The sequence below is a fragment of the Gobio gobio genome (assembly GCF_949357685.1).
Source record: "Gobio gobio genome assembly, chromosome: 14".
Classification (NCBI taxonomy): domain Eukaryota; kingdom Metazoa; phylum Chordata; class Actinopteri; order Cypriniformes; family Gobionidae; genus Gobio; species Gobio gobio.
The window spans coordinates 42,588,508-42,616,103 of NC_137107.1; the positions used below are offsets into that span (position 1 = coordinate 42,588,508).

Sequence of the window (27,596 nt, forward strand, 5' to 3'; positions counted from 1 at the left end):
AAAATATTGGTCAAATATGTGGATTAAATTATTAGACACAGAAATAATTATACAATGGCACCAGGATTATTATCTAATTATTAAGTTATCTAGTTATTAACTAAAACTATTAAAAATATTCCTTCACTAAAATAAAATTAAATATAGATTTATAGAAAATATAGATTTACACAATATTAAAATTCCATCAAAATAAATAATTGATTAAGGATTGTTCAATTATTCAATAAAAATAGGCTACACGCATTTTATTTAATTTAATTTGATGGATTTTTACTATTAATTAAATTGTGTAAATCTAAAAAAGGGCTTACATTTTTGTGTGTATGTAGATAAAAACATAAAATAAACAAAAATAAATTAGAAATGTTGCCGTGGCAAATAACTGAATGTTGGAGCGACTTAAATTACTTACTGGAAAAAAAGAAAAAAAAAACTGGAATAAAAAAATGTATTATTAATAGTAATATTTAAAAACAAAAACTATAAAAAGGGCAAAAGCACATAAAAATACAAAAAATGTATCTTAAAAAAAAAACACTAATTCAAAATATGAATAAATCTATAATACTATATTACTAAAATAACACTGATTGTCACCCTAGATTTCCTATAAGTATTTGTACTTTATTGATCAATGACATTTCCATTCCTCATTACCGGTAGATCCGCCCACTCTTCTTTTGCAAAGTACACAAATATGACCCTGGACTACAAAACCAGTAAAAAAATTTGTAATTGAGATATTATACATTATACAAATAAGCTTTCCATTGATGTATGGTTTGTTAGGATAGGACAATATTTGGCTGAGATGGAACTATTTGAAAATCTAGAATCTGAGGGTACAAAAAAATCTAAATATTGAGAAAATCTCCTTTAAAGTTGTCAAAATGAAGTCCTTAGCAATGCATATTACTACTAATAATACATTTTTGATATATTTACGGTAGTAAATTTACAAAATATCTTCATGGAACATGATCTTTACTTAACCTAATTATTTTTGGCATAAAAGAAAAATCAATCATTTTGACCCATTCAATATTGTTGGCTATTGCCACAAAATACCCATGTGACTTATGACTGGTTTTGTGGTCCAGGGTCACAAATGTCTTGTTTGAGTTGCTGTTTTCTGGTCTCCATTGCTTTTTTCCCAATGGATTTAGACCTCCACCCTAGTCACTTCAGGACAGTCCAGTGTTTTTTTGTGTGTGTTTTTTGTGCTTATTTCCTCACAGAAAAGTGTGTTTCTGTTACCATATACTCTAGTTTGAGCTTGTGGACTGTGGTGCTGAAGATCTGAACTCCTAATCAATATCATGTTACACAGCCGATGACTCAAACGCTTTCTTAATGACTCAATGGATTGATTATTGTGTTTGTCTGTCAGAAATCATGACCACCACCTACTTCAAAAACAGAAACCTTTGCTATATGACTTCCCTGATGTGTTCTCGTTGCTGTTTCAAACCTTTTTAATCAACACAAACCCTCTCCCTGATCTCAACAAATTACATGGGTGTTGGTTCATATTGTCTGACCAGTGTGACCCAACAGCAGTGAATGTGGTTTAACTTGTCTGTGTACTGAAAAGAAGACTTATTCAGTCACATTCAGATATATGAGATCATAACTCACTTTGAGGTTATGAACTTTCTAACTTCTAAATGTCTACAGAAAGAACAGTGTTCAGCGAGCAAACTATTCTCGCTTATGCCATAATGAGATTAAAAAGTGCTCTAGTGACACCAAGTGGTCAGTCAATATTAAATCAGGCGATACTCTGTGAAGTCGCCTCCACAACAATGGAATGGTTCACATTTGCATGCTGGTACCTGGTTTGATGGTATTAATAGTCTGATGAAGCAACTAAACTTTTATTTTGACATGACAAAGATGTACTAAAAATGGAAAAGTGTTTCCCTTTGTCAACAACATTTCTGTTGATTTGTTCTTTTCTTTGTGAAAGCATAGTAAGAATGTAACTCCTGTTTCCCTCCTAAGTTATAGCTACTCTTTATTTAAGCTACTTAAATATATAATATAAGCTATACCTGCTATACTTTGCGAGCCTTTACACTCCACTTTTTTTGAAAATAGGCTCAAAAACTCCCCGAGAGTTAAACAGCTTAGTTTTACTGTTTTCGAATCCATTCAGTCGATCACCGGGTCTGTATTAGTTATCTTATATACTAACATAGCATAAAGATCAACGATTAGCCTGATATCTTAGTTTATACACACATTTGCACTTACCCTACATACACCGATCAGGCATAACATTATGACAGGTGAAGTGAATAACACTGGTTATCTCTTCATCACAGCACCTGTTAGTGGGTGGGATATATTAGGCAGCAAGTGAACATTTTGTCCTCGAAGTTGATGTGTTAGAAGCAGGAAAAATGGACAAATGTAAGGATTTGAGCGAGTTTGACCAGGGACGAATTGTGAAGTCTAGACGACTGGGTCAGAGCATCTCCAAAACTGCAGCTCTTGTGGGGTGTTCCCGGTCTGCAGTGGTCAGTATCAAAAGTGCTCCAAGGAAGGAACAGTGGTGAACCGGCGACAGGGTCATGGGCGGCCAACGCTCATTGATGCACGTGGGGAGTGAAGGCTGGCCTGTGTGGTCCGATCAAACAGACGAGCTACTGTAGCTCAAATTGCTCAAGAGGTTAATGCTGGTTCTGATAGAAAGGTGTCAGAATACACAGAGCATCACAGTTTGTAGTATATGGGGCGGCATAGCCGCAGACCAGTCAGGGTGCCCATGCTGACCCCTGACCTGTCCACCGCCGAAAGCACCAACAGTGGGCACATGAGCATCAGAACTGGACCATGGAGCAGTGGAAGAAGGTGGCTTGTTCTGATGAATCATGTTTTCTTTTACATCACGTGGATGGCCCGGTGTGTGTGTGTCGCTTACCTGGGGAACACATGGCACCAGGATGCACTATGGGAAGAAGGCACGCCGGCGGAGGCAGTGATGCTTTGGGCAATGTTCTGCTGGGAAACCTTGGGTCCTGCCATCCATGTGGATGTTACTTTGACACGTACCACCCACCTGCAGACCATGTACACCCTTTCATGGAAATGGTATTCACTGGTGGCTGTGGCTCTTTCAGCAGATAATGTGCTCTGCTACAAAGCAAAAATGGTTCAAGGTGGTTTGAGGAGCACAACAATGAGTTTAAGGCGTTGACTTGGTCTCCAAATCCCCCAGATCTCAATCCAATCGAGCATCTGTGGGATGTGCTGAACAAACAAGTCCGATCCGTAAAGACCACACCTCGACGTGTCAGGGCTGTTTCGGCAGCAAAAGGGGGACCAACACAATATTAGGACATAATGTTATGCCTGATCGGTGTATATTCTCAATCAGCTTTAATGTAATTGTGTTACATTAAATGTCCAAATCATTCAGTTATAAATAAAACAAATGGATGATGTTCAATTATTCACTTAACAGGCTATTACTATTTAACAGTTAATCCAGTGAAATAAATTACTTTCAATTGGTTTTATGCAATGCGTTTTCATAAACACTATATAGTAAGCTATGTGTATTTTAAATTAATATAATTTGTATATACTTAGGATTATCATTAAATGTCAGTTTGGGGAGACCCAATTTCGAGGGAGGACCCGATTTGTCATGACACGGTGCAAATTAGTATTCAACAGCACCTGAAATCCCCTCTTGCACTGTATACAAAAGAACCACCAGGTCTGAAATGATTCTCAGTCGTTGAGTTTATTCATACAGAATTAAGTTAGCAACACATTAACAAATCATGAGGAATCTGACACGTCACACAATAATAGGTGGTCACGTGACATGTTAACAGGGTTCAGTAATAAGTCTCTGTCTATGTCCCCGGGACAATCCGGCTAGAAGATGAACACGGCGTCTGAAGACACTGCAAAAGCCGGTGAACCATCCAACAGGGTCACATCAGGAAAGGGGATGATGGCAGAATGAAGGCTCCACTAGATGCATCAAAGCCATGATTATTCTTCCTTCTCTTCAAAATTGTGTTTAATGTGTTTCCAGAGTTTCTGCACACACACAAAAAACACACAATTAGATCACACAGGGTGAGCAGAACACATCACAAATGCATTATTTATACTGATAATTATATTATAATGTATACTCGATTGTACTGACACTCCGGATGTAGCTGTTGTATAATGCCTTTTAATGGTTTATTATAAGATTTGATTATTATAAGGTCAAAATTGTTTTGATGTGTTTTAAGGCTTAAGTTAAGTCCTATATTTCTATCACACACTGAATAGTTGTAGTTAGCCAGCAGGCTAACCAAGGTCAGTCTGCCGGTGGGTCATGAAGATATCAACTACATTCAATGGAAAAATAACTTACCCCCCGATTTAAGTTTTCAAATACCGCATCTCCGGCCTGATCAAACACCCTCTCGAAGACAACAGCTCCCACCATGATGGTTATGGCGAAAGTTGACGTTCTCCTGAAGAGCAGATTGTAGACACTTCTCACGAGCGCCATGATCGTCAATGGAGTTTTCCGGAAGAAGGGGCGGGGCGATGAGCTGTCTATCAAATCCGTCGACCAATGAGTCTATAAAGCGAATATATATTTAAAAGTATTTATTTATTTTTATTTACTTTTTTTATATTTTTTTTACTTTACCATACTTATTTGACCACGTACAATTATTTCTAAGATATACATCTAACACACTGAACGCTCTGTAACAGAAATCGAACATAAATTAGCAACTCATTAACATATTCTCAGTATTTACTAATTAATTTACTATTTACGTCTACATTTGAGCGTAATAATGTCGTAATTTAATCAATTAAGGTCGTTGAACACCCCCTTTAAAAGGGGAATGGGAGATTCCACCCCCTCTCGCACAGCTGTTTGGTTCATTCCGTAACCCGGTAGACTTTCCCACGTGACCGCTGCAACTTCCTTTCTTGTGGCAGCCATCGAGAAAAATGGTGAGGATTTTCCTGAAACCGAGCAATCTAAATCAATCTGGTCGTTTATACGTGCTAAACGTCTCTGAGAACACGTATTAAAGACACATTAAGTTGTACGCTATAGTTTGAGCGCAGTATTTGAGTTAAGGATTTTGAAATAAAGTGGATATTGAGTGATGAAACGAGACCTTGGTCTGCGTTGAGTCCAGCAGTGGCTTTTGCGTGTAGCCTGTTAGCATAGCGTAACATTTAACCGCTTTAAACGATAACTATAGGTACAAAATAGTAATATTTTGGAGCTACTTTTTGATGATTGTGGATTTTAGTAGTCAACGGCCATCAGACACAAATGACAGATGTTATAGCCGGTTTGTTTAGACGACAGTGTGAACTGACATGTGTTTCCTAAGCGTCAACATCAGAAACCCATGAAATTGATATGGGAGAAACTCCAACCTGAACTGCGTTTGTGTGCGTGTTTGATGTGTACGCACAATTCTACAAGTCTCTATAATATATCTATAACATGGTTTCACGCATTTATTGGTTTGACGCTATTCTAATGATGAATATTGTTTTTGTAGGCAAAGATCAAGGCCAGAGACCTTCGCGGAAAGAAAAAGGAGGAGCTGCTGAAACAGCTGGATGATCTGAAGGTGGAACTTTCCCAGCTCCGCGTTGCCAAGGTTACCGGTGGAGCTGCATCCAAACTCTCCAAGATGTGAGTTGGTGATGGGAGTCAGTTGTGTTGGGCTGTTTACCAGGGTTCACCATTATTGGATGTGTGCTTTTGGCCTGAATTTGCTGTATAGGGGGAACTATTGTTTGGGGCCCCTCCTGTGATTCACTGCCAGCTTTAGTGTAACAGGAATGTGGGCAATCTGCCTCTGTATTGTGTTCTGACATAAGATCCAGAAGAACATTCAAGGTTTGTTACATGTATATGTGTAACACAAACCAAGCCCAACCAAAACAAAAAAGTCCCTGTTTGGATTTAAATAGGCAAAATGCTTAAGAGTCAGTGGTTGGATCATTATTTCAGTGATTGTTTTTAGCTGGTTATATTTGACAACAGTTCTTCCAACCCTAATTGATCTTGACCAAAAATCGATGCATCTCTTAACGGAAATAAGTTTGTTCATCAAATTTTTGGTCCAGATCCAGCACTCTGGAAAGTCTCCTCTGGCATATCCCAAAGACTTTCAATTAAGGTCTGGACCCAGAGGAGCCAATTCATGTGTGAAAGTGATTCTTTGTTCCATCCAATCATTCTTTCACAGTTTGCGCTGATTAATCTTGACATTGTCATCCTGGAATATGGCCATGATTTGTCTTCCTACATGATTGTTTGAGAAATGAAAAGCTACACACTCCAATTAGGGTTAAAAGAACTGTTGCCAAACATATAACATAATAGAAACACAATAATCACTGCAATAATGGTCCAATCGTTGACTCTTAATGGGGTCGTTCACCTAAATGAAATTTGTCATTAATTGCTGACCCTCATGTTCCAAACCCGTAAGACCTTCGTTCATCTTCAGAACACAAATTAAGATTTGACATCCAAGAGCTCTCTGGCCTCTCAATAGACCCGCTATTTAACACTTCCAAGGTCCAGAAAGGTAGTAAAGACATCATTAAAATAAATGTGACTCCAGTGGTTCAACCTTAATTGTATGAAGCGAGGAATACTTTTTGTGCACAAATAACTATTCATCAATTTCATTCTAGCCTGTGTAAGTATCCAACTTGGAAAGTGTTCCAAAAACTCTTCTCATCGCTTAATAAAATTAAGATTGAACCACTGGAGTCACATGGACTATTTTAATGATGTCTTTACCTCTCTGGGCCTTGAAAGTGTTCATTAAATAACAAGTTTGGAACGACATGAGGCTGCGTAATGACAGAATTTTCATTTTGGGGTGAACTATCCTGTTAAGCATTTCCCTGTTTAAATCCAAACAGCTTTTTATTTAATTTTGGCCCGGCAGTGTTGTGCACACACACATGCACTGATTCAGTTTGCAGTCTTTTCTATTGAACTTGAGCCCTTGGGAATTATTTGAATGCTTTGAAAATGTTAAGCGTAATTCTAATGTGCATCTCCTCTCTTCAGCCGCGTTGTCCGCAAGTCCATCGCTAGAGTCCTCACAGTCATCAACCAGACACAGAAGGAGAATTTGAGGAAGTTTTACAAGGTCAGTTTAATGCCATTGAAAAGTGCATTCATGCGCACTTGTTCAAAGATAATGCTTCACTAATGGAAGTGCTTTAAACTCGTTTTAGAGTCTAGTCCAAACTCTGTCCTGGAGGGCCGCTGTCCTGCAGAGTTTAGCTCCAGCTTGCTTCAGCACACCTGCCTAGAAGTTTCTAGTATGCCTAGTAAGACCTTGATTAGCAGGTTCAGGTGTTTCATTGGGTTGGAGCTGAATTCTGCAGGACAGTGGCCCTCCAGGAGCAAGATGGACACCTCTGATCTGGTTATACTGCAGGTCCAAATATCTGAACACCAAGTGGGAAGCTGTGATGGCCATTAGTGTCATGTTACAATCATTGTTCAGATTACATGTGCTATTAGACACACAACCTACAGCTACACAGCACATCCATTCCGACTCCAGCAAGAACGATCACCCAGCACTCCTCCTGCACACGTGGAGATAGTGTGAATACTCTCTTGCTAAAGAAATACGGCTGCTCACAGCAGAGTCTTTATATGACGCTCATCTGCTGTGAGTAGCCGACATGTGCCATCATCGAACTGACTTCAGCTGTAGTCCAATTCTGAAAGGGAATTTAATGGACAGTTTAGTGCTGGGCGGTATGACCAAAAATGTATATCACGGTATTTTTCTAAATTATATCGGTTTCACGGTATATGACGGTATTTTTTCCCCTATGCATGACAGGGTGTTAACCATATTTTCTACTGATTGAGAGAGGAAATACTGCAGGAGATTGACTAGAATGCCCTGTTTTACTGTCATGACGAGTGAATATTGTAGAAAAATTCCACACTAGAGTTAATAGGTCTACAGGTTAACAAAATGATGCTGTGGAGAGACAACAAACAATAAAACACAGACCTGCAACACGCTCAGAATCATACTTACAGACACCTGAATATTAAAAGTTGAGTTGAGGGCACCTTAAGCATTTTAAAAATCTAACCCTCTATAACAAACTGCCAAAACGAGGAGAAATGAGGATATTAGCAATACATTTAACAGGACTCTCGGAACGAATGACACACATCAGTTTAACACAGAAAGAATAAAGCAGTTACTTTTTGGCCCATTCTTCTTTGAATTGTCAGTTTATTTATTAACTTACATCGTCTTTTGAATAATCCATCGTGTCAGCGCGCTCGTGATCAGACATAGGTTATCAGTGAGTGCATACATTTCATTTTAATAAGACGTGATGAAATATGCGCGCATACACACTTCTGGTTCATGTCTAGAGCACAAGAGTTTTTGAAATATGTCCATAAAAATTTTAAACGCACTCGCTCCGGTCTATATCAGTGCTATATGATCCATGTGGTGAGCGTTGTTAAACTCATCGCAGCGCTCCGTGCAGAAACCGCGCTCTCTCGCGCGCCGCGTGTAGTTTGAATTCTCAACAATAATCAAGGGCTGAATCCGACATCGCTCCCATAACCCCATAACCTCAAATATAGCATTATTTGGAGGGCACAGAGCTTTGTAGTGGTGTCCGAAACCTTAGAGGACGTTATTGAGTGCACTCATTCTATCCCATTGCACCGCAATAACGAGTGTACAGCCGATGTACACACAACGGTTGTCCGACTTCACGCACGTTTTCATTCACTCCTTCAAATAAAGTGATAACGTAGGGAATAGTGAATGAGAGTATAGGATACAGCCATAGGCTGTGCTGTAATGCGATCTCAACTGTGCTCTGACTGCTCTTACTACAGTGCATCAATGAAATGGGTCCCCTCTCAAACAATGACGCGCTGCGCCGCGTTCCGAACGTGGTTTAAGCGACATATACCGGTATTGCGGTATCATCAAAATTCATATCATAAAGAAAATTAATACCGGTATTCGGTATGAACCGGTATACCGCCCAGCACTAGGACAGTTACTGTGTCTTTAAGGGTTAGTTCACTCATAATTGAAAATTGTCATTACTCACCCTAATGTTTCAAACCCGTAAGACCTTCGTTCATCTTCAGAACACGAAGATATTTGATGAAATCCGTGAGCTTTCTGAACCACACATGGGTATCAACACAGCGACCACTTTCAAGGCTCAGAGAGGTAAAGACATTGTTAAAATGGTCCATGTGTCTCCAGTGGTTCAACCTTAATGTTGTCAAGCAACGAGAATTCTTTTTGTGTACTGAAAAAAAAAAACTCCCAAGTTCAATGGAAGAACTGTGGCTCCCCTTTGTCCAGCTCCTGCCTCCGCATCACACGCATGCGTTGTGGTGCTTGCGTGAAAAGCGCTGGCCTTCATAACATTATTGTTGAACCACTTTAGTCACATTGACCATTTTAACGATGTCCACTTCCTTTCTGGGCTTTGAAAGTTTACATTTATGCATTTAGCAGACGCTTTCATCCAAAGCGACTTACAACTTGGGGTTGAAAGTTGCAATGATTTTGCCCTCTGGGTTTAAAAAGCTCTCAGATTTCATCACATATCTTTCGTGTTCTGAAGATGAAAGGTCTTATGGGTTTTGAATGACATGAGGGTGAGTAATTATAACAATTTTATTTTTGGTTGAACGATCCCTTTAATACCATTTAAAATTGAGTGATTTGTTCATCATTTAACTGCAACTGTACTTGGTCTTTTTAGGGGCCGTTTACATGACATCATTTTAACAACTTAAAGTCACTTGCACTTTGTAAAAAGCGAATATATATATATATATATATATATATATATATATATATATATATTCACTTTTTACAAAGTGCAAGTTTGAACGGTACAGTATTGTCTCCATATAAAATATTGTGAATTTGTGAAAACTGATGTCAAGCGCATGTATTGCGTGTTCGGTCTATAGGCATGTAGTGTTTCTTTACAAAGTGACATCGCCTGGCCTTTTTTCATTAGGCCAGGTTTGATTTTTATTTTAACTGTTTGACGCTTTGCGATCTCTGAATGGACCCTTCTCACATTTTTGGGTTTTAAATTGGAAGTTGTCATGGCTGGGTAAAATGTAATGTTACCATTTGCTCCAGTAGTAAAACAAACACGTCTTTCAAAAGAGGAAAAACGGAGCATGATTACGTTGGTCAAAAGATCTCAAATTTGCTGTAATTTCCTCATGCGTTGTATTAGAAACACACAGAGCAGCATACACTAGTTATCTGATGTTTAGTGCAAAGTTAGTGTAATGTATTCTAACAGCCTGGCTCTTCATTTTCAGGGTAAGAAGTACAAGCCTTTGGACCTGAGGCCCAAGAAGACCCGCGCCATCCGTCGTCAGCTGACAAAACATGAGGAGAACCTGATGAACAAGAAGATGCAGAGGAAGTCCCGCGTCTACTCCATTCGCAAATTCGCCATCAAGGCTTAAGCGGCTGTACTGTTTTTCAGTGAAAAAATAAACACCCCACCCTGGAATTAAGATGCCCTGAGTCTGTGTCTCTGAAGCTGTCGTAGGGATTCTTGAGAAATATGAAGTGATGGCATATGGTACTAGTCTTATCTAGATCAGTGTTTTTCAGAGCCTCAAAACCAAGGCAGAAAATAGCCTATTACATATTCATTATGATGTTTTTGAATGTAAAAACCACACAAACGTCCTAAGTTGACCTCAGACAACAGTATAACATTTTTTAAAAAGCCAGTTCATGACCCCTTTAAAAAAGTGTGCCTCATGAATGCGTTGCGCTGATTCAGGATCTGCTGTCAGATGTTGTAAGTGTCACTGTTCAAATTTTTGTAGCTTGATACAAGTGTCTCTATTAGACGTTATACTGAGCTTGCGGCATTTGTGTACCTGTATAGCACTTCATCACTATATAAAGCAAAAATTGCGAGCATGCAATGCCAGTCATAGAATTACCAAAAATTGTTTGCTTGGAAGGATTTGCAGATATGTTCATTCATCAGGATCTGTGTCCATATGTGTTAACAGTTCAGGTTCGTTTTGTTGGCCTATTCATTGTGTAATAGTTTCTGCAGCCTTAACCCAATATACAACTCTTTCACTGCTGTTTTCTGAATGGTGGCTCATACTAACTTTATTATTTTAACTAGTTTGAAACTATTTATTACACATTATTCAGTGATATTCTTGCCATTTGTGCATGTTGAGTAAAGTGGGGAAGTACTTGTGTCTGCCAACCATTTTTCAGAAATTAGCTTGATTCAAGGTCCTAAATTTGGGTTGCAACTTCATGACCATCAGAGCCAAAGCAGTTGAACCACTGATCTAGATGAGGAGTATGTTTGTTTCCTGTTCTGACGCATGTATAGGTATAGGCTATGTGCGGTTTGACTGTCACAAACAGTCACTCTTATCTATTTTATATTGGTTGGAACTAGGGTGGTTGAAGTGGTTTTTCCATTGAATTTACTTGAATTTAAGCTTCATCTTTGCAATTACAGCTGTGTAAAACATTACATTTGAGTTGAAATAAAGTAGAATAAAATTTAAGATCCATTAAAAAAAAAGCTAAAACTACATTTGGACTAACTCTTTTTGGTTAAACCTTTAAAGGGTTTGTCTAAGTAAAAGACTCAGCACTTAAGATCTAAAGGGACCGTTCACCTAAATATAAATTCTGTCATTTACTTGCCCTCAAGTTCCAAACCTGCATGAATTTCTTCTTTTGAACACATGTAAAATTTTAACTCGCAGGTTTGGAAACACTTGAGGATGAGTAAATGATGACAGATTTTTAATTTTTGGGTGAACTATCCCTTTAAATTGTAAATTCGAATAACATTTGGGTTAGATAAAAAAAAAAAAAAAACCCTTCGTTGCTAATATTGTCTTTAAATCCTCAAAAGTAGTTTTTACTTTGAAAATCATAATTGCGATGTGTGATTACGTGAATTTGATTGCAGAAAGAAATGGGCTTGTAATATGCTTTATATTATGACAAAACATGAGATGATTCAGTTATTTTATTCTATTTTTTTTTTTTTTACAAATCTTTTAAGATTTTAAAGGATTATACATAATTTCTTTTTAATATTTAAGTATTTTTCTTTATAGAATAAAAAAAAAAGAAAATGTGTATTTAATTTTAAAAACATTTTCTTCATATCACTATTTTTCACACAGGCCTTATCTATAGTGTAGTTTAATGCACTCCACTTCTCTTCTAGTTATTTACATATAGCAGTTAATGAGTTGAAAATATCGCTCAATCACAGCAAATATCTTATTTTTGCATTGAAAAATAAGTTGCCGCTAATAAACCGGAAGCCTCGCGTGCTCAAGCTACAAATGGCCACACGCTCTTATGTAAAAATAAGGTGGTATAGCCGTTGTCTTTATTGTCCTGTTCTCTGTTTGAACTCCTCCATCCCTCACTTTTCTCCTCTGTGCTGTTTTCTTCATGCTCTTCTACATCCAGCTGTTCAGAGCCGCTGACGAGAAGCTCCCCGCCAGGACTGAACACGCAGCCAAAGGCAGAGTCCTTGTGACCCTGAAACACACACGCAGGCCTGCATTATGAGTCATTATGGGTGTGTGTGGTGTCATAATAATGCTAAACATGACTGGCCAAAAGTTCTCGATCACCTGCAGTCTCTTCAGACATGCTCCGGTGGTCGTATCCCAAATCCTCACCTGATGAAGAGACGTATCAAAATCAAGCTTTTGCAGCAAAGACTGTGTGTGCGTATGAGAGAGAGAATGAGTGAGTGTGTGTGTGTGAATGAGTACATGTGTGTTTGTTTTACCATGTCGCCTTCAGCGGCGGATGCTAACACCCGTCCGTCTCTGGAGAAGGCCAGACTCCTGACCCACACACGCTCACAACCTCCCAACACAAACAGACACGCGTGACCCATCGGCAACCACACACGCACGGTGCCGTCCCATGAGCCCGAGGCCTAAAACACACACATACACAATAAATAATGCATATAATGTCACAAAACATCTCAAATAAATGCTGTTCTTTTGAACTTTCTATTCATCAAAGAATCCTGAAGAAAAGTGGTTTCCAATCAAATATGAAGCAGCACAAATTTTTTCAACACTGATAATCATAAATGTTTCTTGAGCAGCAAATCCTCATAATAGAATGATTTCTGAAGGATCATGTGACACTGACGACTGGCGTATGATGCTGAAAATTCAGATTCATAACGCTTTGAAGCTTCATGATGCATTATTTTGAAATCGGTCATCACTATATAAGTCGCTATTTAGGGTTTTTTTGCACACAAAAACTATTCTTGTCGCTTTATAAAGTTATTGTAGAACCACTGTAGTGAGATGGACTTTGTAACGACGTCTTTAGTACACTGTAAAACCCAGCAAGTTAACTCAACTCAAACCATTTGAGGAAACTAATTGCTTCAAACCATTTAAGTTTAAAAACTAATACATATGAGTATTGTGAACTTGTTTATATAGAGTCATATTCACTCATAACTTAGTGTTGAGTTAGTCAATCATTTAGAGTATAGTAAACTTGAACATTATAAGTTAATTCCAACAAACCACTTAAGTTTAAAAACTAATACATACAAGTATTGTAAACATATATAGAAAGAGTCGTATTCACTCATAATTTAGTGTTGAGTTAGTCAATATTTTAGAGTATAGGCAACTTGAACATTCTAAGTTAATTCAAACTAACTGGTTTGAGTTCATTTAATAAATCTAACCAAGTCTTCACAACTATTTAGCTACTCAAATGGTTTGAGGAAACCGATTGCGGTAAATGGTTTGAGTTGATTAAACTCAAATTAATAAAGTTACATAAGACAAGGGAAAAAACAGTTTGAAGATGAAAGAAAAGGATGCAAATATTAACAATATTTATTGAAATTCATATCACAAAAGGTTGTCATAAAACAAGTGTGCTGTTCAGTCCAAATGCATCACAATAAATACAGACTTGCACCTTCCCCATGAAATATGTAATATATTCCTAATTTCTTAAGTGCCCTCCAAATAACATGAAAACATTAATATGTACACTTCCCATGAAATGTCAACTCTTAAGACTTTAACAGATTTCCCAAACATGGACATTTTAAAACAAAATCATTGTGCTGTACAGTCAAAAATAACATTAAAACAATTTCATCACACATTCACTATACCCAAGAAAAATAAACTATACCTTTAAGACTTTAAAGTGATACTCCACTGTTTTTTCATATTAAACTGTTATTCCCTTAACTAAGACGAGTTGATACATACCTCTCGTCTCAGTGCGTGCACTTAATCGCTCTGACCCGCAGTGACATTTTGATAGCACCTAGTTTAGCCCACTAAGCCCAGTTCATTCATTAGGTACCAAACAGAGATCAAGTTAGAAGCGACCAAACACCTCCACGTTTTCCCTATTTAAATACAGTTACATGAATAGTTGAATGACCAAGTATGGTGACACAAAATAAAACGTGGCGCTTTCTAAGCGGGTTAAAAAGGATAACTAATGTATGGCGGAATAGCACTTTTGAGAGAGTACTTCAACTCGGCGCAGTAAAAAGTCACGCAGAGAAAAATCCTCTCAGGATAAGCAGGACTTTTTACTGCGCCGAGTTGAAGTACTCTCTCAAAAGTGCTATTCCGCCATACATTAGTTATCCTTTTTAACCCCCTTAGAAAGCGCCACGTTTTATTTTGTCACCATACTTGGTCATTCAACTATTCGTGTAACTGTATTTAAATAGGGAAAACGTGGAGGTGTTTGGTCGCTTCTAACTTGATCTGTTTGGTACCTAATGAATGAACTGGGCTTAGTGGGCTAAGCTAAGTGCTATCAAAATGTCACTGCGGGTCAGAGCGATTAAGTGCACGCACTGAGACGAGAGAGGTATGTATCAACTCGTCTTAGTTAAGGGAATAACAATATTTATTGAAAAAACGGTGGAGTATCACTTTAACAGACAAAACTAATTCAAAAACTGCTGTTTAAAATTCAAAGAACAGCAAATTGAATTGCCTAATGACACCAGAAAAAGCATCCATATTACTTAATCAGAAGTTCATTTTTAAGTGCAAGCAACTTTGGCCTGACCTTCCCGTCTTCAAGATTTAGCAGCACTTCCTGAACTAAAAAAAAAAAAAAACAGTCGGGTAACTCATTCTTCGGGTAACTCATGTGAAGGGCATACTAGTCCAAAAAGCAGGACAGTGCACTAACCCAGGACTTGGCAGACATTACCACCTCATCTTCAAGGACAAGCAGTATATCCTGTGGTTTGTCGTCTTCCTCGATAGCAATGATGGCAACTGCTGCCTTTTGCGCCTGGTCAAGATCCTCTCTCTAAATGGATTGAAATAATCTTTGTTAATGCATGCCTTTATATCTACAAAACAAACAGGCCCTATTCAGGGTAGACACTATAACTAAATGTTCATGTATGACAACTAAGCCTTGAAAAATAGACATGCAAACGGACTGTTCAATTGATTGGAATATTTAAGAAAACGTAATACTTTTAATTTTAACACCACATTTTACTAAATTAATTGGTAAGATTTAATTTGGAATAATACTAGTGCTTTGAGGTGCATCAGCAAAATGTTCTAGAACAAAAGAAAAGCAAAAAGATATACAACCTATAGAACAGGCTGTCATTACGCTGTCATTATGCACCTTAATGTCATTCCAAACCCACAAGTCTTTCATTCACCATCAGAATAAATATATATTTTTTTTACATTCAATTTTGTTCATCCATCGAAAGTCTAGTCAATCCATATTTTCAGGCTTGAAAAAGTATGCAAGCATGTAAAGACAGTACAAGTAATAATTATAAATCAAGTAGTTTACAGCAGCTTGTATTACCTTTTTCTTTAGTTTTTGCCATGTGAATGACAGTCGATTTGGAGGATATCGGTCTCCTCACTGATGGTCGTTGTGAAAGATGGTCAGTCAGTCTCCTCGCTGTCAGATATATATAAAACTGCACAGGTTTATTTGTGTTGAACTGTGAAAAAAAAGAAGAAAAACAAACCATTCAGGGCTCGACATTAAGCCTGTTCACAATCTTGTCCTTCGGACAAGTAAATTTGTCATTCACTTCACAAAAATTAGCTTGTCCGGAATTTATTTATTTATTTTTTGGTAAATATAATCTATTCTGAAGCAATATTCTCATCAGAGTTCAATCAGCTTTGACATATTTAAATATGCATATTTGTGATATTTCTACCTTTTTATAAAGGGCATTTTTCCATAATCTTATTAAATATAGGTTATGCTTCAGCTTTCATTTTATATTTTTAAATTTGATCAATAAATTAAATTAGAATAAGACACTATAGGCTATTACCAATTAAATTAAATTATTTACACTGAAAAATTACAACTGCATTAAATAATGTTATGAGATTATTTTAGATATTTTTGAATATACAAATAAGAAATGTTGGGAAGATGAAACTAAACCACCAGTAGGGGGCAGCAGGTGACCGTCTTAATGAGTGAATCATTGAGTCGATTCGTTCAAACGGCTGATTCATTCAAGAATTAGGTGGTCGATTACGAATAGGTCATTGAATCTTTGATTTAACCGATTCATTAAAACTCTGAATCATTCAGTAACACACGCTGTTGCTGTGAGATGCGTTACGTTTCTGCTGTGATCTTAGTTTGGAACTATTTTCGCTGCGAAATAGAACAAAAACAGTCCATATTGCATCTAAAATGTAAGTGACTTAATGTTAATTAATTGTTCAGTGTAATTTTCAGTCGTGATGGTATTCAGGAAAACAACACTCTTGTTTGTGTGATGTTGCTTAACTGCATCATATGTTATAAATATAAAAACTCCACAATTTTTAACCGTATATGTGAACTGAGTTTCTTTGTATGAGCGGCGCTCATTTGTTTTCGATTTTCTCCTCGAGAGGCTGCGCGAGCCTCAACATGACAACCTTGTTAACGTCAGTTCGTTTTCTATTATCCACTATCGATCTCCACTTACACTAACTGAATGCAGAATCATTATTGCACTTTGGTGATTCCCTAGTTATTTTTTGTTTTGACGTTTTAACCAGGATACTTGTCCGTCGGGCAAGTACAATTATTTTTCACTTGCCCCTTCAAAAAAAAATCAACTTGTCCCGGACAAGTGTCAATGTCAAGCCCAGCCATTTAATTAAACTTACACTAACAAAACTGTAGTTTCCTTGCAGCATAAATGCAGGGCTTGACATTAACGCTTGTCTGGGACAAGTGGAATTTTTGAAGGGGCAAGTGAAAGAGAATTTTACTTGCCCGACGGATAAGTATCCTGATAAAACGTCATTAACAAAAATAACTAGGGAATCACCCAAATGCAAGAATGATTCTGCATTTATTACTGTTAGTGGCATTTGACAGTGAATGATAATGTATAATGAACTGACGGTAACTAACACACTGTTTACGCTCGCGCAGCCTCTCGAGGAGAAAGAGAAAAAAAAGCACCGCTCACACAGAGAAACTCAGTTAACACACTGCCGTAAAAATGTAGAAATGTGGAGTTTATTTATATTTATAACATGATACAGTTGCAACGTCACATTACCAAGAGTGCTGTTTTCCTGAATAACATCACGACTGAAAATGACACTGATTTCATATGACAGTTCCATAAACAATTATTAAAATTAAGTCACTTACAGTTTAGATGCAATATTGAGTGTTTTTGTTCTATTACAGCAGCGAAAATAGTTCCAAAAGATCACAGCAGAACGAGTGTCACAGCAACAGCGTGTTAGTGAATGATTCAGCGTTTAGAATGAATCGATAGAATCAAAGATTCAATGAACTATTCGTAAACGACCGCCTCATTCTTGAATGAATCAGTGTTTGAACAAATCGTCTCAATGACTCGCTCATTAAGACGGTCACCTGCTGCCACCTACTGGTGCTTTAGTTTCATCTTTCCAACATTTCTTATTTGTATTTTCAAAAAATATTTAAAACAATCTCATAACATTATTTAATGCAGTTGTAATTTTTCAGTGTAAATGATTTAATTTGACTGGTAACAGCCAGTGTCATCTTCTAATTTAATTTATTGATCCAATTTAAGAATATAAAAGGAAATCTGAATCATAGCCTATGTTTATTAAGATTAGGGGAAAATGCCCTTTATAAAAGGTAAAAATATCACAAATATGCATATGTCAAAGCTGATTGAACACTGGTGAGAATATTGCTTCAGAATACATTTTATTTACAACACACACAAATTTAAAAAAAAAAAAAATTCCGGACAAGCACATTTTTTACTCGGACAAGTGGATGACAGATTTACTTGTCCGAAGGACAAGCACGTGAACATGCTTAAAGGGTTAGTTCACCCAAAAATGAAAATTCTGTCATTAATTCCTCACCCTCATGTGGTTGGACACCCGTAAGACCTCCGTTCATCTTCGGAACACAAATGAAGATATTTTAGTTGAAAGCTGATGGCTGAGAAAGGCTTCAGATAGGCCTCCATTGGCATTCAGTACATTTACACTCACAAGACCCATAAAAGGCACTAAAACGTTGTTACAAAGTCCATCTCACCACAGTGACTCTACAATAATTTTACGATGCGACGACAATAGTTTTTGTGCGCAAAAAAAAATCAAAATAACAACTTTATCCAGCTTGTTCTTGTCTTCCGTGTGTGCCTCCACGACGCATGCGCGAGAATATGACGCAGATCCGGCGTTCGGACACATGACCCAGAAGCGATTTGTTTACGAGCAGAGGAAGACGCGCGTGTCTCAGCTGTTGAATTCTACATTGATCGTGCTTTAGGTCTCGGCGTAGTTCTCAAAATTGGGCTAAAGTGTGCATTTCATGGATTCCCGAACGCCGGATCTGCTCATATTCTCGCGCATGCGTCGTGGAGGCACAGACGGAAGACAAGAACAAGTTGGATAAAGGTGTTATTTAGATTTTTTTTTTGCGCACAAAAACTGTTGTCGTCGCATCGTAAAATTATTGTAGAGTCACTGTGGTGAGATGGACTTTGTAATAACGTTTTAAGTGCCTTTCATGGGTCTTGTGAGTGTAAATGTACTGAATGCCAATGGAGGCCTATCTGAAGCCTTTCTCAGCATCAGCTTTACACTAAAATATCTTCATTTGTGTTCCGAAGATGAACGGAGGTCTGACGGGTGTCCAACCACATGAGGGTGAGGAATTAATGACAGAATTTTAATTTTTGGGTGAACTAACCCTTTAATGTTGAGCCCTGAAATGCTAGAATATATGCCAGCTTGTATTACCTTTTTCTTTAGTTTTTGCCACGTAAATGACAGTCGATTTGGAGGATATCAGTCTCCTCACTGACGGTCGTTGTGAAAGATGGTCAGTCAGTCTCCTCGCTGTCAGATATATATAAAACTGCACAGGTTTATCTGTATTGAACTGTGAAAAAAGAAGAAGAAAAACAAATCAATTAATTAATCTTCCACTGACAAAACTGTAGTTTACTCACAGCATAAATGCTAGAATATATGCCAGCTTGTATTACCTTTTTCTTTAGTTTTTGCCACGTGAATGAAAGTCCATGAGGCAGTCAGTCTTCTCTGAACTGGGGGGAAAAATAATTTTCTACTGACACAACTGTAGGTTACTCACAGCATAATAAAATAAATATGTCAGGTTGTAGTGCCTTTTTATTTGTTTGTTTTTTCCCCCACGTGAATGACAGTCGATTTGGAGAACATCGGTTTTCTCACTGATAATGATCAAAAAATGCGCGGGACATGTTTGGCTATGCCAAAATGTGAGAAAACACAAATTTCAACTAAACTTCCACTGGCAAAACGGTCGTTTACTCACAGCATAATAAATACTGGAATATATCAGTTTGTATTACATTTTATTTCGTTTTTTTCCCGTGTAAATGTCGGTCGGAGGATGATAATGCAACAGTCAATATCAAAATTGCGCGTGACACGTTTGACTGAAAACGCCACAATGTGAAAAAAAAAACACAAACATATGACGTTACATTTTCCACTGACAAATCTGTGGTTTAATCAAAGCATAATATATAGAAGAATATGTCAGCTTGTATTACCCATTTCTTAAGTTTGTCATGTGAATGACGGTCGCTGGAGGATATTCAGTCAGTCTATTGACGGATAACTTTGCGCGGGACACGCTTGTCTATGCCAAAATGTGGAAAAACAAACACCTATAAATTACTTTTTCACAACAACAAAAAACCCCACTTGTGTACGCAAATCACATTAACTACTGCCACTGATAGATAAAAATATATATCTTGAGTAACTTAGGCAATGTCGCGTTTGCTCGTCTTAACTGACATGGCACATATTACCATAACTTAGCCAATCGGTCTTCTTAAGATGAACAGAAGAGTCACGACAATACAAAACGTTACCACATAATAAATATGATCGTAAAAAAGTTTAAAAGTGCTCTAAAGAGAATTAAATGAAGCAGTTTGCCGTGCTTACCTGTTAATCATCGTCGCTATCCTCTGAACTTGGGAGTTCTTCGTCAGCGGTGTGGGGGATGGGCAGATTAACGTTACACCTGTTTAAATAAATTCGCGGGCCGGTGCGTGAGGTAGAATGCGGTGATGAGTAAAAATATTTTTTTACAGTCTATGTTCAAAAAAAAGACCTAAATGTAGGCTTCCAATGAAGCTTAAAACTTCAAATTTATTTATTTATTTATTTATTTATGTTTTGTTAATTAACAATGAAAATATAAAAGTATATGCCTTATACTAAAGTAATTTCTTGAAACATATAATTTAAAATAAATTAGAAACAATTGTGGTTTCTAATTTGCTTTTAAATTATTTATTAATTATTTTCAACCATAAACAAACTATTCAATTAATTAAATTCAACTTTAATCTTTGAGGTAAAATATCAATAGGTTATTCATAACTTATTACGTTTAAGTTCTCCTTAATGCATTGCAGTTTTTGAGTTAACATCACATTTTTTATTAAGTGAAATTAACTTTTTTTTTTAAATAAGTTAAATTAACTCATTTCATTTAGTGACTTTCAGTGTTAGGTTTTACAGTGTAGCTTTTAAGGGTCTTGAGAGTGAACCGTGCCATTGTGCCAATGGAGGCCTTTCAGAGCCATCAGATTTCAACTAAAATATCTTCATTTGTGTTCTGAAGATAAACAGAGGTCTTACGGGTGTCGAACGACATGAGGGTAAGTAATTAGTGACAGAATGTTCTTTTTTGGGTGAACTAACCCTTTAAAAATGAATGTTTTTCATAGAGATGCTATAGATAGAAGAACCATTTCTGGTCCCCAAAGAACCTTTCAGTGAACAGTTCTTAAAGGAAACATTTTCTTTCTTATACCGTGAAGAAAATGTGTATATTCTGAAGAAACTTTTTCCTCTATAATGAAACTTTTGTGCAAAGATTTTTTGAGGGGGGCTTCTGAGATTCTTCACATCGATACTGCATTAAATGCTTGTGTGCCTGGGAGTAGTCCAGTGGTAGAGCTGTCCCGCGAGTGTGTCTGAGGTTCGGTTCTGGGTTTGAATCCACCATCGTATAGTTTTTTTTCCTGAGTCTATGATGCGATGACGTCTTGTGCATGTGTGTGTGTGTGTGTGTGTATGTGTGTGCACCATACACAGTACAAAAAGATGAAAAAAAACAACTTTTTTCTTCTGCATCCTATTCTACCATTATCCAGAATGGCAGCACAGTGGAGCTGCGCCCTCTACTGTTCATGCGTGAATTTGCATTTTTACCTCAGCCTGGGGCTTATTATTTCAATTTTGGTATGAAGAGGTCTTTACTGTTGCACAAAAATATACCTTTTTTGTTATAAACAAAAACAAAAACAAGCCCAGCCCAGGTGAGAAAAAGTAACGCAACAGTAACGTAACGCATTACTTTTCTTAAAAAGTAACTAAGTAACTCAATTAGTTACTTTTTAAGGGAGTAACGCAATTTTGTAATGCATTACTTTTCAAAGTAACTTTCCCCAACACTGCTCAAGATTAACCTGAGATTGGCTGAAACTGTGTGTGTTACCCCCCCTTTAAGGTTGAACCACTGGAGTCACATGGAATATTTCAACCATGTCTTTACCACCTTTCTGGGCCTTGAAAGTTGCAATGATGTTGGGGTCTATGGAGGGGTCAGAAACCTTTCAGATTTCATCAAAAATATCTTCATTTGTGTTCTGAAGATGAAGGTCTTACGGGTTTGGAACGACATGAGGGTGAGTAATTAATGACAGAATTGTCATTTTTGGGTGAACCTTTTAAGAGTGTGTATGGAAAAATCAGCACGAAAGAATCTGCATTCTTTTGGGTGTAAACTTATGATTCCTTTCAAAAGAACTATCCTGAATCAAATACCAAAGCTTTTGTGAGCTCACCAGCATCCCAGTAACAGAGAAACAGAGACAGGCCACATTTCCCAGGTGCCCCTGTAATGTCACAACCTGCTTTCCATCATGAAGTTTCCACACTCTCACGGACCGATCCCAGGAGCCCGTGGCCTGTGGTGGAGCGAAAGAAAGAAGAGGTGATGCGACTCATGCTGAACGGCTCAAAACAATCGCCACAGTGAGAAGGAGATTCATACCACACACTGCGAGTCTGATGAGAAGGCGCTGCTCTGGACAGCTGCAGTGTGACCCCGCAACTCCTCAAGCATCTCACCACACTGAAACACCACAGATAAACATCACGAGTCTAAAAAACACCTGTTACTACATGAAGACAGTCCAAGATTTCTGCCCTTAGCGCATGTGAAACAGCCCTTTAACCGCAAGTATTACATTTCATTAAAATGCTCAACCCACACACTATTTTTATGCTTTAAAGATAAAAAAAATTACAAAGTATTTTTTAGAGCTGTCAAAAATGTTATATTAATTCAAAATTTTAGACATATTTACTACAATTGATATTATTTTATTTCTATTCAGAAATCATGAGATTAATCATTTATTTTATTCTATTCTAAAAAATAATTTTAATTTTTATAATTTTTTTAAGTTGTATACATTTTTATATTTTTAATATAAGTAATATTAATTATATAGATATTAGAGGAAATATTTAAATATTAGGATGATTTTTAAATTAGCTTTTAAAACAAGATCAAAACTATAAAAAATTATTAAAATATAATATAATAGACATAGAATAATATTAACATAAACATTTAAATAATATATAGTAGAAAAAGTATAATATAAATTAAATATGATATAATATATTAACTTAAAAATATATAATAAAGTATAATATAATAATAACAAATGAAAACAATACATAATAGACAATGTATAATATGACAAAATATAATATAAAGTGTGATATAATATTAACATAAAGTATAAACTACATTATTAATATTAACATAAAAAATAAAAATAACATATAGTAGAAAAAGTATAATATAAATTAAATATAATATAATAACTTAAAAACATATAATAAAGTATAATATAATAATAACAAATGAAAACAATTCATAATAGACAATGTATAATATGACATAAAATATAATATAAAGTGTGATATAATATTAACATAAAGTATAAAATACATTATTAATATTAACATAAAAAATTTAAATAATATATAATAGGCATAAAGTATACTATATAATATTAACATAAACAACATATAATAGACAAATTATAATATGATATAAAATATAATATAAAGTAAATATAATACAGGCTACATTATCATATAATGTTCTCATAATTAAAATATAAAAGCCAAAGTATAATATCACACACTTAATATTTTTCTCAAATTACATAAACTGCTCTTTATACATGAAAATATATAATATGTGCCTTTATATTTTTGGAAGGGCTTGCATAGTCAAGTGGGCTAAACCACTCAAAATGTAGTCTCTTGAAGTATGGTTTTAAAAAGGGAAGTGTTTGTTTCATTTGGTTAAATATATTTTCCCCTCTATTTCTGTAGCCTTTGTTTTAAAAAAGGAAGTGTTTGTCTCATACATTAGTTCCTGAGCTATAGGTAGAGTTGTAAAGAGAAGTTCAAGTGTTAGTTTCTCACCTGAACTCTCCAGAGCAGGGCCCTGTTGTCCCATCCACCCGACAGCAGCCACTGCCCGTCCGGACTGAAGCTCACCGTCTCCACACTCCGCGTGTGAGCTGAGGTTCAGGAACATCAACTCTAGTATATTCTGGCTGAAACTATGGTTAATAGGCTATACATTCTTGTAAGGGTGTAAAATAAAGGGTGATAACGATAATTAGGCCTATATGCTGCTGCTGAAGCTATGAATTAGGCCTACGTATATATAATGTAATGCATCACTATTTGAGTTAATTTGTTTCCAGCAAACGGTCATTATGAGCGTAAACACACCTGTCAGTATGTGTGTGCATTTCCTGCTTGAGCTGCACCAGATTCTGACGGTACAGTCGTGGGACGCGCTCGCGAACAGCTGACCATCCGGAGAGAAAACACACGATTTCACTGGACCTGCGTGTTTATTTAAAAAAATAAAAAATACACATAAACATTAAACATATTTCTATATATGGCATATCCATACTGCACCACTGGATGGACTCGTTACTTGTGTATAGGCTACATCCTGCACTTTTGTTTTGTACATTTGTATATTGTTTTGTAGCTTTTAATTCCTTAAACAATCTTGTGGGAAGACACATCATGGCCATATTCCAGGATGTCAAGATTCATCAGCTCAAACTGTGAAAGAGCGGTTGGGAGGGAGCATGAAGAATCATTTTCACACATGAATTAGCTCCTCTGAGTCCAGACCTTAAATTCATTGAAAGTCTTTGGGATGTGCTGGAGGAGACTTTACAGAGTGCTGGACTCTTGCATTGACTGGACCAAAAATGTATGCACCTCTTGATGGAAATAAATGTTGAAGTTATTCAACTCACACTTTGATGCTTCAAAAAGTTCATAAAGAGATCGTAAAACTAATCTATATGAATCGAGGGGTTTAGTCAAAATTTTCTGAAGAGACTCATTCACTTTATGATGAACAGATTGAATTTAGACTTTTATTCACATATGAACATTGATGAGCGAACATAAACAGCTTAACCGAACATGCTTGACATGCGTGAACACACCTCATTGGTTCTTGCAGAAGCTCAAATGTGATGTGTAATACAAGAATGAACCTCATTGGTTCTTGAGGAAGCTGAAACGTGGTGCATAACGCGAGAATGAACCTCATTGGTTCTTGAGGAAGCTCAAATGTGCTGCGTAACGCGAGAATGAACCTCATTCGTTCTCGAGGAAGCTCAAATGTGCTGCGTAACGCGAGAATGAACCTCATTCGTTCTTGTAGAAGCTCAAATGTTATGCGTAACACGAGAATGAACCTCATTGGTTCTTGTAGAAGCTCAAATGTTATGCGTAACGCGAGAATGAACCTCATTGGTTCTTGAGGAAGCTGAAACGTGGTGCGTAACGCGAGAATGAACCTCACTGGTTCTTGTAGAAGCTCAAATGTGATGCGTAACACGAGAATGAACCTCATTGGTTCTTGTAGAAGCTCAAATGTGAAGCGTAACACGAGAATGAACCTCATTGGTTCTTGTAGAAGCTCAAATGTGAAGCGTAACACGAGAATGAACCTCACTGGTTCTTGTAGAAGCTCAAATGTGATGCGTAACACGAGAATGAACCTCATTGGTTCTTGTAGAAGCTCAAATGTTATGCGTTACACGAGAATGAACCTCATTGGTTCTTGCAGAAGCTCAAATGTTATGCGTTACACGAGAATGAACCTCATTGTTTCTTGCAGAAGCTCAAATGTTATGCGTTACACGAGAATGAACCTCATTGGTTCTTGCAGAAGCTCAAATGTTATGCGTTACATGAGAATGAACCTCATTGGTTCTTGCAGAAGCTCAAATGTGATGCGTAACATGAGAATGAACCTCATTGGTTCTTGCAGAAGCTCAAATGTGATGCGTAACATGAGAATGAACCTCATTGGTTCTTGCAGAAGCTCAAATGTGATGCGTAACATGAGAATGAACCTCATTGGTTCTTGCAGAAGCTCAAATGTGATGCGTAACACGAGAAAGAACCTCATTGGTTCTCACATCAAGTGAATATGCTTGAGCTTCCGTTTACCACGGCTGATGTGTGAGCTGATGAATGTTTGTATGTGAATAAACTCCTCATTTAAATCTGTTCATCATATAAAGTGGTCGTCTCTTCAGAAAATTTGGACTAAACCGTTCAATTCATATGGATTAGTTTTACGATCTCTTTATGAACTTTTTGAAGTGCCATAGTAGTTGCACAGCTGTCAATGGAGGGACAGAAAGCTCTCAGATTTCCTCAAAAAGATCTTCATTTGTGTTCCAGAGATGATTGAAAATCTTACGGGTTTGGAGCAGCATGAGGGTGAGTAATTAATGACAGAATTATAATTTTTGGATTAACTATCCCTTTTAAATGTACCTGAGTGTCCGCTGACTGTGGCCAGGTGTTTTGCACTGGTGGCGTTCCACAGGTACAGTCTGCCATCATCACAGCACGTGAGCAGAATCTGACAGTCAGGTGAGAACGTGCAGCAGTTCACCTGAGACACAGATCAGAACATAACGCTATTCAAACACAGGCTCTCTCTGTCTATCTATATATTTAAATGAAGTACAAACAAAGCTTACCTACCTCTCCTTTGTGTCTGGAAAAATATCTAATATTGGACACGCTGAAATACTCTGAAGGATGACGCCACATGTCTCCTTATTCACGAGAAAGCAACATTTCAGAAATGTCAAAAATGTAATAAATAATCAAACATGGCCAATGAATCATGTACATTAGCTGCAGTGGTTAGTGCTGCAGCTCAGTTTTGTTTGGGTTTTGACTGTTTCCAGAGTTACGGTCTCTTGAGTGTTTGAGGGCTGTGCCTGCATGCGCTTTATTAGAATTTTCTCCTGGTTTAGGCAGTCATTAACTCTGAAAACACATTAACAAGCTCAGTTTGAGTGTTCGTCCTGCCAGTAGCACTTTCAAACAATGAAAGTAACATAAAACTTGCTTGTGCATTTATAAAATTCTATCAAAATGATTTTATGATGTGAACAATGCTTTACAAGTCTTTTGTGACCTATAAAAGTTCATCCTAAAATCCTAAAAAAAAAAGTCATTTAAAAAAATATTTAGATACCTGTTATTATGGAATCATGTTTCTATGGAAGCTTGTTTCTGCCACTGAATAAACAATTTAAAAGATAATTGCGACTTTTTATCTCACAATTCAGATTTTTTCCCCCCACACAATTGTGAGTTATAAAGTCAGAATTGTGAGGAAAAAAAGTCAGAATTGCAGGATCTAAAGTCACAATTGCGAGAAATAAAGTTGCAATCCAAGAAAAAAGTCAGAATTGCATGATATAAAGTCGCAATTTAGAGAAAAAAAGTCAGAATTGCATGATGTAAAGTCGCAATTCCGAGATAAAAAGTCAGAATTGCATGA

General features: G+C 36.9%; 3 protein-coding genes across 3 annotated transcripts; 1 reads left to right on the top strand and 2 right to left on the bottom strand.

The window, feature by feature from the left end:
- Positions 1-3,738: 3,738 nt before the first annotated feature.
- On the bottom strand, positions 3,739-4,550 carry uqcr10 (ubiquinol-cytochrome c reductase, complex III subunit X). Its single transcript, XM_079835888.1, has 2 exons — positions 4,391-4,550; positions 3,739-4,062 (listed from the first exon to the last, which is right to left on the bottom strand). The coding sequence occupies exons 1-2, from the start codon at positions 4,529-4,531 to the stop codon at positions 4,015-4,017; spliced, it is 189 nt and encodes a 62-aa protein (XP_079692014.1). The 5' UTR covers positions 4,532-4,550; the 3' UTR covers positions 3,739-4,014.
- A 372-nt stretch (positions 4,551-4,922) lies between these two features.
- On the top strand, positions 4,923-10,591 carry rpl35 (ribosomal protein L35). The gene is made up of 4 exons (XM_079835006.1): positions 4,923-4,992; positions 5,559-5,695; positions 7,094-7,175; positions 10,391-10,591. The coding sequence occupies exons 1-4, from the start codon at positions 4,990-4,992 to the stop codon at positions 10,538-10,540; spliced, it is 372 nt and encodes a 123-aa protein (XP_079691132.1). The 5' UTR covers positions 4,923-4,989; the 3' UTR covers positions 10,541-10,591.
- A 1,822-nt stretch (positions 10,592-12,413) lies between these two features.
- On the bottom strand, positions 12,414-26,854 carry wdr38 (WD repeat domain 38; the record flags this gene model as incomplete). The annotated part of the gene is made up of 9 exons (XM_079834609.1): positions 12,414-12,626; positions 12,722-12,769; positions 12,883-13,035; positions 22,501-22,623; positions 22,710-22,790; positions 24,167-24,264; positions 24,482-24,598; positions 26,573-26,693; positions 26,786-26,854. The coding sequence occupies 9 exons, from the start codon at positions 26,852-26,854 to the stop codon at positions 12,414-12,416; spliced, it is 1,023 nt and encodes a 340-aa protein (XP_079690735.1).
- Between the last annotated feature and the right edge of the window lie 742 nt (positions 26,855-27,596).

Bases quoted from the DNA above. Each gene is read 5' to 3' on its own strand.
- rpl35 (XM_079835006.1), top strand. The intron at 5,696-7,093 runs GTGAGTTGGTGA...TCCTCTCTTCAG, and splicing joins GCATCCAAACTCTCCAAGAT to CCGCGTTGTCCGCAAGTCCA. The intron at 7,176-10,390 runs GTCAGTTTAATG...CTTCATTTTCAG, and splicing joins ATTTGAGGAAGTTTTACAAG to GGTAAGAAGTACAAGCCTTT.
- uqcr10 (XM_079835888.1), bottom strand. From the start codon at position 4,531: ATGGCGCTCGTGAGAAGTGTCTACAATCTGCTCTTCAGGAGAACGTCA. The intron at 4,063-4,390 runs GTAAGTTATTTT...GTGTGTGTGCAG, and splicing joins TTGAAAACTTAAATCGGGGG to AAACTCTGGAAACACATTAA.